Below are 14,942 nucleotides of genomic sequence, written 5' to 3'. Positions count from 1 at the left end.
TTTGTTTAGGCAAGAAATATTGGCGTCTCTAATTTGCTGAGATACTTGGAATGTACTGCAATTCTAAGCACACATTAACGAACGTACCTTCCTAACATCTGAGCTTTTAGGTTCTGTGGTCCAGGTGATGATTCGAGACACTGCTAACCTAGTTTCACTTGAATTTACAAAATCTCCTGGATCCATCTGTTGCGCAAGAGTCTCTATGTATTTAAGGATTGCAACTTTGACCTGCAAAGAGAAACAGAGTCAGGTGGGCAATAAAAATGGTGTGCTGCAAGAACAAGCGTGCTCACAGAGTAAAGCGTTCATTCCCTAAAATATCTTTTTTTCCAATTAAACTAAACATCTTTTCAGCATTGATATAAAACTCTATATAATAAACCAATTTACAAACAGATGTAACACTTCAAAAAGGCAGTTATTCCACAGAAATTCAAATATTAATAGAAATCTTAGATTTCACTGGTAGGAACTAAAAGATACACAAATCGCGGCATATGCAGATGCTTATATTTAACAAAAAGAAAACCAAAGTACTCAGAATTGTTACGAATATTCAGGATTTTAAATAATTATTCAGAATTATTAAGAACATTTTTCTAGTACTAAAATAAAAAATGAACATCATCTGATGGACCAATAATCAGTTCCTGTAAGTTCCTACCATGTAGTTCACACTCAGCATTCTTTTATAAAACACCACCATTCAGCAGTCAATATCTTTGGGGATAAACCACATGAATCTTTTAATTAAATACTACAAAGGTGTGGAACGGAATTTCTACAAAAGACTTAAAAGGGGTCATGTGCACATTGAAGATATTTAGAAGAGAGAGACGTGGATTTACCAAGAGGACAGAAAAGCTGCTTTACTCCCTTCATTTATCTGAGCATCATCCTCCTACTCCACTAACTCCCTCTACGCCTTACGCAGAATCTCTGTTTTATACATCTTAGGCTGCAGCTTCTCTCTAGTTTCTCCAGAACTGCACCAATGCACATCTTTGGGCAAAGGTCTATTATGCCTCTATCTCCCTTAAATATTTATCTCCTCAACTCCTGCTGCTCCACAGATTTGTCACACAACTCGTCAACAAAAGTGGTGAACATTTATTTAGGTCACCAATTTAGCATAGCTACTTTTATTTCCATTAATAATTACAGTGAACCAGAAATACCTACCACCTACGTCCACCATAACCAGAAAGAAAATAAGTTCTGGGTGTATTTTTATTTTTCATACCTTGTAGTACAACTGTTCCGAGCAAAGCTATTTAGAAATTTCCCTTGGTCATCAAAACTCTGAAGCTATTAAAAACTCAACACTAAGTGACATAGACATTAGGGATAGCTGATACATGTAGACTAACAATGAATACCTCGTTTCCACAGCAGCTGTTAAAGCTCGACTTCCCCAAAGTTATATAACAAGGAACAGCTGAAGACTTTCATATCATGCAGATCAGTATCAACAACTGCAGTAAAAACCACACTATTTGCTACGCTCTTTAACAGGGAAAAAAAACCCAAACCACAAACATCTTAGCAGCAATAAACCTTAACCTACGTGGTTTTCCAAATACAAAGTAATAAAGTTAAAATTTCTAGATTACCAAGTGAAACCATTACATCACCACTGTGTTTCACTGTTTAACGATTTAAATATATAAAATATCACTCCTTAAAAAAAATTACTGTTAAGAACTCTAACACTTAGAAGGTCCAGAGGCATTTCTCCCATTGAAAAAACGCTGGAGTTCTGTTATCTGAGAGAGCAGTACTATTTAGTGCTTAAACTACTCCCACAGAGTAAATCGCACAGACTCCTGGAAAGATGGAGGCTCTCAGGGGACAGAAGAGCACTGAACAGGAGAAGAATGGAAAGAGTTTGCACTAGTAAATCTTTTCACGATGAGACAGATACCCAAAGCTAAGTTTGACAGCTATTTTGAAAGAGTGTTTTTCACAAATTGCTTTTAAGAAACAAAATTCTTGAAGGGGTGCCTTTCCATGATCAAATATAACGAGACAGTATTATTATGGGTAAAATATACACTCTGAAATAAACTCTGTAATAGCAGCAAATTTACTTATGATGTATTTTTACCACTATTTCCTGTAAGTATGTACACACTTGAGATTTAGAAATAAAAGGTCTAACATAGCCCTATTCGACAATCCATTTAATCTCTCTGAGAGGAGATAAACAATTTTTGACTGCAATGAAAGCCGCTCCAGGAATTCTTACAATGAATATTTGCTGTTAATCTGAAAGCACTGTCTAAGAAGTTGTTTAATACTGTCTTGACCTTCTTTGTACTCTTCTAGGTTGAATTTATTGTACTTTTTCTGGACTATAAACACCGAGACACTTTTCCTGTAGAGCATATTAACACAAACATTTTGTTTAAGAATAGCACTGTTGTAGTGAGCAAGCTGAAATATAGATCAAGCCACAATTAGCGCTATTACTCACAAAAAAAAAAAATTAGACATCAACAGAACTAAAGTGCTTCATGAACATCCTTCACAAATAAGGGAATTACAAATTCTGTCACAACATTATGTGCAACTACCTCCACAGATGCAGGAAATATTGCTACACAGTCAGTGAGAGTTGTTTTCCTGTCCTGTGAAAAATTTGAGATTTACAGAGTTTCATTTGCTGCATCACAGCATGACACAAGAAACATTTCATGTAAGAGGAAAAAAGAAAAAATGAGAGAGGAATGTAGAGAAGCTGCTTTACTTAAACCACAAAACCCCTCCATCTCTTACAGTGTTTTCCTGGGATATGGAAGACTCTACTCTGCCTTACTCTGACTGAATACAAGGAATCATGCCAAGAGACTTTCAGATTGCCACATCCCAGGTGTCTGTCCTTAAGTCACTGGATACTTAGGAATGACTACCTCTGCCATTATTTAACCAAATGATTAAAATACATACTCAAGATGAATTTTGAAGGGCTCTCATCTCTGTGAATCCGTGTCATTGACTGGTTGGGGTTTTTTTAACCCACAAATGTTAGCATGAACTTAAAAAAAAAAAAATCTGATGAAGTGCAGCAAAACCCTCTGTCAACAAATCAGTGTTTTCAAAGGAAAGAAGAGTTCAGAAACTTGCAATGAACTTCTCTCACAATGCTTAAATCTATTCCTCACTGAGTCTGAGCCATTTCACATTCAACCTGAGAAGATGAAATAATGATTTGCAGTGTATTTCAGGACAACACCCATCCTTTAGAAAGCATATGTTCCGCACCCGCAAAAATAAAGCCTAATACATTATATCCCTAAAAAAATCGACTCCTATGCCCATCCATACATTTCACCAAAATAGATACATGCATCTGCCACCTCTAAACTGTGCTTCAGCAGTTCACCACACCTACATATAAAATTATAGCAAAAGAAAGTAAGCTAGATACAGCAAAATACACCATGCTACATCCTCCACGGATTAGGTCAGTAGAATTGTATCTTCTCTGTGTTTGGTCCTCTTACTGGCTGGCTATCCAAACCCACCCCTGTGGCCACTCTAAAAACTTGACTTCTATTGTCCAAGACTTAGCCGTGTTTGTAAGTGTAAGAACAACAATGACAATTTCCTCTAAAGGATGATGATTATTCACTACTACCACATGAAAACCAGAAGGAAAAGTCATTCCTAGAAGAGAATCCTTCCACGTAACAAATCTCTATCTATCATCCCTTCTTACATCTGACCATCTTTAAGGATGCTGAAAATCCTTTCTGTGACTTTTCCTATCACAGTGAATGCTGCTTCTCAGTGTACCTAGCCCAAAGGCACACTCTGCAACAAAATAATAATTTATCAGAGTAAGAGAACAAAAGCTGAAGATTTCAAGAAATGGAGTAGTGCCCTAGGATTATCAGTTAATCTGTTAGACATCTGAGTGCATTGAGGATGGGATTTAGACAAAATATTCAAGAATGTGGATATTAAATAGATACTTCTGCAATTTATGTTCAATAACTTTACTGTCTGGGTCCTGAAGTTGTAGTTGCCTCATAAAGATGGAAGTTGGGGGTAGATGCCACTTTCTTCTGGAAAGAAGCTTACCTTCTCTTAAACAAGTTACACACTTTACTGTCCCAAAAATTCATTTTAAATACTCTTGATCTTATTTCAAACTAACAGGTGTTCTTCTATGGAGGTAGTTTTTGCCAAAATCTTGATTTCAGAAGCCTCTCTCAAATAGTGGAAACTCTTTTCAGAATGTCTTCCCATTAAGCGTTTCAGGTTTCTTAATTCCTTTTGGTTGCATAGTCAATATTCTTGAACTTAGTCCCAACTCAGCCTAGTAGGAATCCATGTCTCGTTCCAAATCTACACTCTCAACTTTGAAACATGATCAATATGCGTTTAACAGCTATACTACTGCACGGAAAAAAAGAAAATCTCAACCATCAAATTCACCTCCCTGGGGAGGAAAATCAAGTAACACAAAACCAAGCCCAATTTGTTCCAAGGATTTATTTAAACAACAAACTGATTTTTACTACCTCATTTGCTGTGTTCAATAAATGACAGCAGTCCCTTTTTAACACAGCTCTACGAAGCAACAGTGGTCAACGTATCAACTGTCCTCAAAAGCTTAAAAATGTAAGTTTTACTGTATTGTAGACAAAAAAGGCATATTCATGTGACTTTATGTTCAACATAACTTGGGAAAAGTCATATTCTTGTGCGATATCAAACTATGTAAATATATTTCGTGCAGGATAGAGCAGAAAATGCCAGTTATCGTATGCTTGTTATTTCCCCATTTACATCACTTCTTAGGATTTGATGCATTTATCCTAAAATCAACTCTCTTTGGAATTGCAAATGTACCACAGAATACATTTTGACTTTTCAGTTATACCGGCAGGTCTATGGACTACAGATTCTTATGTAAAAATGTGTGTAATTATAAAGCTACACACTTCTTTCAGAAAAGTGTACTACAAAGGGAGCTGATTTTTAATATAGTAACTCAAGTTCATATTAGTATTAAAAGAATTTAAATTAATTCAAGACCTATCAGGCTGAACCCAGGAAGAAAAATGTATGAACTAGGAAAACACGATTGGGAAATCACAAACATAAAATTAGAAAAGACTTGACAGAGTGAGTTTGCATAACCAGCTTGATGTTAGGCGGCCACATTTTTGTTGCTCATTTTTACTATACTGTGGTTTTATTAGATCTCTCTTGCAGCAAACATTTTCATACTAGTGTAATGTTTAAAATTGAACATCTGCATGCTTAATGTTTCTCGCAAAGGTTAGTAGCAGCATACGAATGCATTCAAATAAAAATTATTGGAAACACTGTAAGAGTTTGACATAGGGTTAAGAATAAAGACAATAATTCAGACAAAAACCTTTGAGCTCCAAAAAGAGCGAAGCTGGTCCTGTAGTGCTGGCTTGACTGTCTGAAAGTTTACAAAAACAAAATCCACTAATTGAAAACTTTTTTTTTTTTTTAAACCAAAACAAAAATAACAATCCAAATTCAAACATAAGGACAAGCAAATGTCTTTCAATGAAGATTTTTGTTTGCAATGCAAGCTTGAAAATTCTTACCTTCAGGCTAGGTGTTTGGGTCTGGTCAACAGTAAATCTCATTAAAATACTGAACTGGAGGTCATTTGGAAATGATTCCCTGTAAAACAAACAAATAAAATCCTGTTAAGTTACATGAAACTTTAACATCTGTTGAGAGGCACTAAATAAGCCCTCACTCTTTTCAGTAAAGAAAAGCTACTTCTAAAAGAAAAAAATTTCTACCAGTTTTGTTGATATTGTGTATGACTTTCAGAAACATTCACCTAGCATGTAAAGGACAAAATTTAAGAAATTCATGCTTTGATGCAATTATAGCTAAAACAGATAATTCAAGTAATAAGGAATAATGTAACAACATTATGGTAGTATTCTGATTTTAAATTTATACAATCCTCAAATTAATATGTAGTAGTGCTGCTAAAGGTGTACACCATCCCCCTCCTGCACACTTCTCTGAACCATCCTGTTCGGCTCTGGGCTGTCTCCGCTTTCCCGCATTCCACACTCTGGGTACGACCCTCAAGGGCTCTGCGGCAGCAGCAAAGGAGAGGCGTAGCAGATCATATTCCCTCTCTCCCCACACCATACACCATACCCATTTCCCAGATCTCACAGCAGATCTGCTACATGAACAGGTTCAGCGGAGGCCTAGACCTCTTAAACTGTCCCGTACTTCAGAGAATGGAGGATGAGAACTAAGTCCTACAGCCCTCTCAACTCTACTTAAAAATCTAGCTTTTATTTGGAAATAAAACTGGCCGGGGATGGGCAGCTCTGATGGACCCCAAAATCACATAAGATCATTTTGGAATCAAGCTGTTAGTGAATTCTGGGGAGAGTGGAAGGAAGACTGAAAGCAAATCCATTATTGCCATAATTCCCTAAAAGCCTGCTGACACCGAGAGATGAATACTGCAACAGTATTTTCATATCAAAATAAAAAAGTTCAAACATAAGCACTGCACCACTGAACACAAGGCAAGACAACAAACACACATAGCTCAGATGCACATTTTGGAATCAGATAAGTAATATCATATTAATTGTTCAGCATTAAGGACTGAATCAAACCCTTTCAACTAAGAATCATTTAGGAAACCAAAATGCTTAAGCAGGGAGGGTTTACTGAAGTTTCACAATCTGTTATTAGCTCTGCATTTTTCCAAGAATCTCACAGCCCCCTAAAAAAAACCGTAAAAACTTGTAAGTAGCATGAGGGTTTGGATTCTTTTTTTTTTCCAGTGTTTTTTTATTACTATTATTTTTTTTTAAGAACTCATTACCTTGTGACATCAAGTGCCTTCTGAACTTTTGCTTGTACAGACCCAAGCAAATCAGCCCCCATTTTTTTCAACAGCTGTGTCAGCAGTACAAACAGCCAGTCCTGCAGATCTTCTTTATGGACCTGGATGAAGTCCACCAATGTCTCCAAAAACATACTGAACACCTAAAAGGCAGAAGAAGATGGAAAGAGGGTAGGATGGGGCAAAAGAGGAAATGACACTGACGTATGCTGAACTTACAAACAAAGAAGAAAGCAGTAAGGGAATCAGAGGCAGAGAAAGGCAGTGTTTGGCAGCCAAGCAGGAAAAAAAAAGAAAAAAAAGAAAAAAAAAGAAATCTGTCTTGCTTTTTCATTGGATTTTGATACAAGAGTATATTGGAAATGTTAGCCGACTTCTGTAGAAGTTTGACAATTAGGTATTCCATGCAGTTTCATCAAGAAAAGAAATGCTTACTGTGATGGCTGGCGCAACCTCAATTTTTTTTAGTAAAACTTAATTTTTTACCCTTTCAACCTTTATCATTACACTGATTCGACATATTCCTCGAAGACTACAAAACCACTTTCTCTCTAGAAGTAAAATAGCTGCTACAATTCTTCAGGAAAATGTTGACTGTAAATATCTGCATTACTAAATACTGCAAAATCACGAAAGCTTGCCAATTCCTTTGCATAAGATGTTTGTGGAACAAAACAAGATTCTCCTGCTATTGCAGGTGTCCAAACACAAAATTATTCACCAGAGTAGGGAAAAAACCCACAATACATTTCAGATTGGCAGGTGTTTAAAACAAGGAATTACTTTTGTCTTTTCAAAAACATATTATCCATTGTGTTCTTTTCAACAAATAACATGGAATACAATAAATACAAATCATGTTGAAAAGACTGCATTCATTAAAAAAAAACATATATTTTTATTGTATTTATAGTAACCTCAGTACTCAGACCAGGAAGAAGGGCTTTTTGGAGTGAAGGGGTAAAGCAGGGCATGACAAATAGGTAACTTTGTTTAAACAGCATTTTTTGTATCTCACCGATTTTGTGGTTTTTTTCAAGACTTACGGTGAAATCAGGATGTATATGCTCTACACCAGTGTGGCCAATGGGTTTCCCATTTCTCTGACAAGAAAAATGCATGTTTGGGCTGAAAACGCAACCTTCTCAATGCACTCCAGCTCCAGCATGTAGCTGGGTACAGGAGCAGAATTCCTGCTATGATGCAAAGAAGGTTGGCGAGATATTGCCTCCTCAGTATGCAGGACATGTGTACAAGGTTTGGAAATAGCTACTGCAGAGGAAGGGCTGGAACCTCACATCCTCCTGCGGCTGATCTGGCTTGTCATAAGGCCGAATTCTGCTGCTGCCTGTGAGAGTGGATGATCCCAAACTGTGATCATACCTCACAAGGCGGCAGAAACCAGTTCGTGGAAGTGGGCTTTCTTCCACAGCACTGATCAGCTATGGCGGAGTTGGAGCATGCTGCTGCACGCCTTCATCGCTGAGGAAATTAGATCTCTTTTCATGTTGATAATCAAGCCAGCTTAAGCAAAATCACATCATAAAGTGAAAAAATCCATACAGGTATCTTCAAAAGAAGTGCCTTAAAATTTACATTAGAAATAAAAAAATAAAATCGGATTCTTTCAGGATCTCATAAAGACCAGGGAGAATCTTTTAATTGACATCTTAAGTACTGAAAAGCTGTGTTAGAACAATACAAATCCTACTCAACATAAAGCCCATCAGGATAAGATACTTTAATTGACTTCTCTGTTGGGGTAAACTACATTGGAAATTGTAAAAAAAAATAATAATAAAAAAAAAATTTTAAATTGCTAACTCTTCTGCTATCTGTCCGGATTTCTATGCAAGTCTGAGGTTTAAAAATTACCCTCCCAGTAGTGGGAAGAAATTTTTATGCTCGGGATTAGAAATGTCTTCTGTATTTGGCTGAACTGAAACAATATACCACTTTGTGGATGCACAAGTAGTGGGCACAATTATAAGACCTAGGCAAAACCAAAGTACTTTCTGTCTTGTAATATAACAGTCTTTGGATTTCACAGTCCTAAAATAAAGGGAAAATATATTGGACTTAGGCAAATAACAAAAAAATTTCTGGTGCTACAAAGATTACACTAGGGGTCTTAGAATCTTACTTAAAACCCCTCAAATTAAGCTATACAGATCAGCAGAATTTCAGAAACTGTACCTATTACTTCAAGTTTGCAGACACGGACACACACATCTTTTATTAAAATGTGCAAGCTGAACAAACTGGTTACAACATCTTATTTGATGGAGTAATGTGGACTTCTTATGATACTTAAAACATGTAAAGTGGTTTAATCTGAAATCGTTATGAAGTGAATTATGAATCACTATGGCAAAAGTACTCTAAAGATCCTGTGCCAATGTTTTAGCTGTTAAAAATACACATAACTGAGGACTCAATTTTGTTTTCAAGCTTTGTTTGATTTTAGCTTTACCACAGTGAATGTCTGGAGAAAATTCAAATAAGTTGAGTCATTTTGTTGTATTTAAAAAAAAAAAAAAAGCGAATCATACCATTTTGTCTTAGGCCAAAGCATGAACAATTGAAGAAGGCTGTAGGAGCATTTAAGGTAAAGGATGAATTTGGAATGGAAAATGGAACTCAACCACCTATATGTTGAACAATGTATGTGGGTACTGCAATTTTTGCAGTTTCCATTTTTATGATGTAAATTAAAATTCTGAAACCAAGCATCTAAAGTTGAAGTTTTTAATACTTTGATAGTGGAAAAAATAAACAGATATGAAAATAATCATAAGTGATCTACCTTTAATGTGAATTATTTCAGATGTGCCAACCACCACAATATAAAGCAGGAATGCATAACCAAAGAATGTCAGTTAATTAGTAGATAAAGCACATCTCGAAACTTTACCACAGTTTACATAATTATATATAGCATTTTATGATTGCAAAAGGCTTGACACTGCATGAATTCTTTGGGGAAGAAAAATAGAGAAAAAGGGTTAATTGCACATTCATGCAAGTAAGGTTAGGCTTCCAACAAATAGTGAACCAACTTACTCTCTAAAGAGAGTTCCAACACAGGGGACAGCATGCAAAACAAAACAAAAACAAAACAAAACAAAAAAACAACAAAAAAGGGAAAAAGATAAAAACACACAAATTAGTGGCCATCAATACAAAGTTCCTGTATGGAATATAAAACAAAATAAAACAAAAAAGGTATTTCAAAACTTTTATGATAAATTTAGTAATTTTATTGGGATACCAAATGTATTTTAAAAGTAAGCACTTGGCATATCCTTCAAATTGTTCTCCCATTTTCTCCTCCAAATGATATTACTCTTTTTCTAAGCAATTCCCTACATCCAGCTATCATGTTAAAGTAAACCTTCAAAAAAACAAAAAAGATGACAGAAAAATTCCTACAGACACTTGAAAAGAGTCGAAGATGAGATTTGTGCAGCCATACATGTGTGATACAAAATTCACAGCTCAAACTCGTAACCCTTAAAGGATCCTTGTGATCATATACTGATAAATACTAATAGTATTGCAACACCAAAAAGCAGGCAAGGTTTCAAGGTTTCAGTGACCGGCACAGGTGTACCACATGAGCTATAACACAGGCCAAACGTTCAAAATCAAAGCAACATTATTTTATGGCAGAATGTCCAGTAAACAAAACAATCAACTAGAATAATTCAATGTAACATTCCTAAAGGCTTAATGAAAAGATAAACTGCTTTTCTGACACCTACAACTAAATTTTGGAACATTTTCATAATCCTTCCCTGGCTCCCTCACTACAAAAAATATCTCCAGAGTACTTCTGATATATGCACAGCTGCAATATTGCTTAACACAATAACAAGCAAAATTAAACCAAGCTACTATTCACAATTTTATTACTTCACTTAAAAACCATTAATATTTTAACAATAATTTTCTTTCCTCTCCTCTGACTTAACTGTTCCTTTTATGTAACGTCGTCTTCAGTTTCTCTATAAGTGCTTGGATTTAGTCTTTTTTTCTGGATTTCTGCAGTATGTGAACAACTTGGATATTCACACTGCTGTGTGCAATGCAAGTTTCTTCCAAAATACATGGTGTCACAGATAGCAGCAGCTAAGTCACTTTTTCCAGAAAGAAAAATAAGGGGGACAGATGAACGCTAAGTTTTGTTAACTTAGTGTTAACTAAGCTGACTTAACCTGTCAAGACTTCTTAACACTCTGAATTTAATTTTCCACTGCAGCAATAAGGAAGACTTAAAATAATGTAAAATATATTGCATAATCCAAGTCATTTTTCAGAATTCTGCTGGGAAAAGCCAATACTTCTGAAATAACTGCTTTGCCCTGAATTTTCTGGGTTACCATTTTATCTTTTCCAAAATATGGACACAAAGTGGGACATGTTATACTCAACATAAAAGGTAAGTTTTCTTCCAAACAAGCCTATAATTCAAACAGAATATGAAGTTACATTTTTTTTTACGTGATACCATTATAACCTTATTCAGCTCCTTCCTTACCTGCAGTCCTTTTGCTGTGGGAAATTAATGCATATATGAAGCTGTACTAGTAACCCACCAGGACACCCACCTCCCACAAAAACCGTAAAAATACTATCAAGCAAAGTAACTCAGTTAAAAAGATTTTAATGTCCGCAGAAAACAGAAGGATTATTCTCCTTGTTATATCATCCGTATGGGGTCTTTACCTAAGTAAAAGTGAATAAAACATCGCATCTTCTTTTACACCGAAGTATAGTCTTCACCTTACCTGCTTTACATCATTACTAACAATGATGTAAAAATTACTCAACAGTCACAACTGCCAGCCCTATCTAGGAAATTCAATGAAGACATCATAAGCTATGATAATACAAAATACCCTGGAAAATAAACAAAACACATTTGGTATAGTTCATCAAACTCATCGTGTACCATTTAGTCCACTTTCTTTATGATTTAAATCACTGCACCAGAGTCTTTTGTTTCTACTTGAGAGAAAACCATTACTCATGTTGAAGTGGCCTCTGTAAAACAACATGACAGCTTAAAAATACTTACAAATTTTGAGCACAAACTGTTGAACTATTTCAATGCATTTTAAGATGAAACTAACTTTTACTTTTCAAACATGTTTTCAAACATGTACTGGAAGTAAGAAAAACCTAAACATACCTTACTATGAGGATCAGCAAACATTCTTGTGAAGATTTCACACAACCTTTTCAACTCAACACGACTGTCAAAGTGACAACAATACGTTAGTCAACTCCCCTGCTAGCACCACCAGAACACTAATGCACATAGTAATCAGTGACATCAGCTGTAAGTGCTGAATCAAATAATCTATTAAAGTAGAGAAAAGTATTTTCTTTAGAACGTGGATAAAAATGTTTTAGAATTTCTCTAAAACGAGACTTTCAACCTAGAAATGTCTCTTTAAACTCATTCATATATTATACTATTCCCAACTACTTTTAACAGAGCAGATAATGAAAAAAACATTCTTAGTAGCTAGTAGTAAACAGTTTCTTCTTAATAAATACCCAATTAAAAAAAATTATAATATAAATAAATAAAAATAAAGGCCTTCCATCAATACTAGATGTAAGCACTTTAGGAATCTTTTGTATTGCAAGAATTCTCTTGATTTTAAATTCCATTTCTTAAACTGGGCTTTGTAAACAGATCCTATACACTAGTGGCCAGAAGTGACAATAACTTCCTCATTCCTTCCCCTGTCTTACTGTCACAGACACACACCATGCTTTCCCTCTCCCCAACTCTCTGTATTCTTTAGAACGTTATCCTCCTTTCCTACTTCCCTTGCCTCCCTTCAACACGGAAATAATACGTTTTTTCTATTAACGTGTCTTCTTACCTTAAAGTTCTCTGGTTCTTTAATAAGTTTTGCAGGCCTAGAAGGCCTTCTTTTCTTTCTGACCAGTTGGAGCTGGCACAGCGATTTAGGACTTCAGCCACATCTTCTGTCTGTCTCATATACGTTGGTATGCTTCCATTCCTAGAGCTATAGGACCTTTCTGAACAGGCACTTGATGCATCACTGTTGGCATCATCATCCGAGTACATCCCATAGGACTCATATCTTCTTCGCACAGGCTTCTTCTATTGTACAGAAACACCCCACATTAGTACTGATTTTCAAAGTGATAGTATACATACCCATAAACCAGTAGAAAGACCAACAGTTCAAATAATTGGTGTGACCCTTACTCCCTGGAGTGACGAATGGCTCCAACTGTTCAGCAGGTCAAACCCAGTTAATAAAAATATATTGAAGTATGGCTTGCATAGCATTCCAAATATGAAAGCAAAGCAAATGCAGAGAAGACATACGTTTAATGAAACGTTCAACTTAAGGTTTACTTGTAAAAATCCATAAAATTGCATGATAGGGTGACATAAAGACTATATTGAAAGTTAGTTATTTCACTTAATAGCTTTATATAGGTTACCGAATATAAGAATCAGGTCTAAACCCACATATTCTACCATTTTAACTTACTTTGTATCAAGCATGTTAATAGTAAAATATTAAAACTATTGAAGAAGGAAAATAGTTTCTATACCTTAGTCCGTATGTCTCCTAAGAGCTGTTAGCAGTAAATTATTGAAAAGAAACAGAAATTGAGAACAGGAAGGTAAGGCATAGCAGCATTGACTATTAAACTACCTGCCACTGGAAAACACAGCCTTATTGTAAAGTTTGTTCTTAGCTCTCTGCATCTGATTAGCATACCATGGATTGCCAAAAAGTAGTCGGTTAAGCTTCCATTTCCAGGAAAATATTAGGTATCACCAGCTGGTTGGTCACAAAGACAACTCTGTCAAAATCTTTGTGTCTTATGCAGTGGTATTGGAGCATGAAGACTTAACACGTGCAGTCAACTGCTATCTAAGTATGAAACCTTCATTTAAACTTTATTTTCCCATCAACTTCCCGTCGCTATCTTTGTTTAACTTCACTTCAATATCTAAATTTTGTCATTGCAACAATTACTACAGCAGTCAATATCCTACCAAAAAGTTAATTACATAATGCAAAACCCCAAATCCCCTAAAAACAAAAGCAAGCCAAACAAAACAAAACACCACATGCCAAAGACCAGAGGAAAAAAAATTAATGCTATTTATCCTAAAAGGAAAAGCACACACCTCTGCAAAATAACTCTGCCATTCAAATCTTGGGAATTGAAGCTAGTAGTTAAAAATTTGGTTTCATGACATACTTCAAAGAAGCAGTAGCATAAGTGATTGTTTTCCCCTTAATTACCATTGCCATTTGGCACAGGGTTCTCATTTTTGACTGCAGAATAACTTAAGGGATACCACAATACAAACTAGTCAATACATCACGTAACAAGCAAGCTTACTGTTAACAGAACAAGCATGCATGAATTTCTAAGAGAATAAAGGAAGGGGAAAATCAGACATGAGCATTTTTGAAAAGGGTCACCATAAGTTAAAATAAATAAATAAATTAAAGTCACAGATTCTGAAATGCCAAGGACTGTGCTAAAGGAAAAGGTATAAAAACATGTAAAGATTACCATATAGCTGCATTTTATGCGTCTTTTATTCAAACCAGATCTTAGACAGAAGACTGATACCCCTTTGGCTTGAGCAGTATTATAACTGGCCGAGTATTTTTTACACCATAAAAATAGTAATACAATCCAGAATATTTCTGATTTTTCTATTACATCTGTCAGGACTCTACATTCTAACTTTTAAAAAACACTGTTCTGAGGGGAGGGCTTCAGTCTATGATAAAACAAGAAGGGTATTCATAACTCGCCTTCCATCTAAATGGAGCCATTTGTACAGGACAACCTGTCGATTTAGAGCATAGCAGGCAACCAAGCCTGCAAATATGACAATAACAAAACGTTGCTGTTCTTGATCCTTCTTTGTAATGACAGATTCTAACTAAAATATACAAACTAATTTTCCTCTAATATTTCTAGAAGCATCATGCTATTTTGGATCTAGGTAATACAAACAAGTTTCTAGGAACAA

At 35.5% G+C, this 14,942-nt stretch overlaps 1 protein-coding gene across 28 annotated transcripts in view; it reads right to left on the bottom strand.

The window, feature by feature from the left end:
• The window catches only part of CLASP2 (cytoplasmic linker associated protein 2), a 154,817-nt gene that overhangs the window by 16,835 nt on the left and 123,040 nt on the right, over window positions 1-14,942 (bottom strand). For 17 of the 28 annotated variants that reach the window (XM_054193581.1, XM_054193591.1, XM_054193575.1 and 14 more), the window contains 6 exons: window positions 12,784-13,028; window positions 12,078-12,141; window positions 6,863-7,026; window positions 5,598-5,676; window positions 5,396-5,446; window positions 88-231 (listed from right to left, as the gene is read on the bottom strand). In XM_054193581.1, coding sequence (XP_054049556.1) covers window positions 88-231; window positions 5,396-5,446; window positions 5,598-5,676; window positions 6,863-7,026; window positions 12,078-12,141; window positions 12,784-13,028 — 747 coding nt within the window. The remainder of the gene's footprint in view (window positions 1-87; window positions 232-5,395; window positions 5,447-5,597; window positions 5,677-6,862; window positions 7,027-12,077; window positions 12,142-12,783; window positions 13,029-14,942) is intronic. The other 11 variants (XM_054193579.1, XM_054193595.1, XM_054193601.1 and 8 more) reach the window with 1 other exon arrangement.

This window comes from Rissa tridactyla, chromosome 2, assembly GCF_028500815.1.
Source record: "Rissa tridactyla isolate bRisTri1 chromosome 2, bRisTri1.patW.cur.20221130, whole genome shotgun sequence".
Taxonomy (NCBI): Eukaryota; Metazoa; Chordata; class Aves; order Charadriiformes; family Laridae; genus Rissa; species Rissa tridactyla.
The sequence above is the reverse complement of the archived record's forward strand: the minus strand, read 5'-3'. Positions and strand labels throughout refer to the sequence as shown.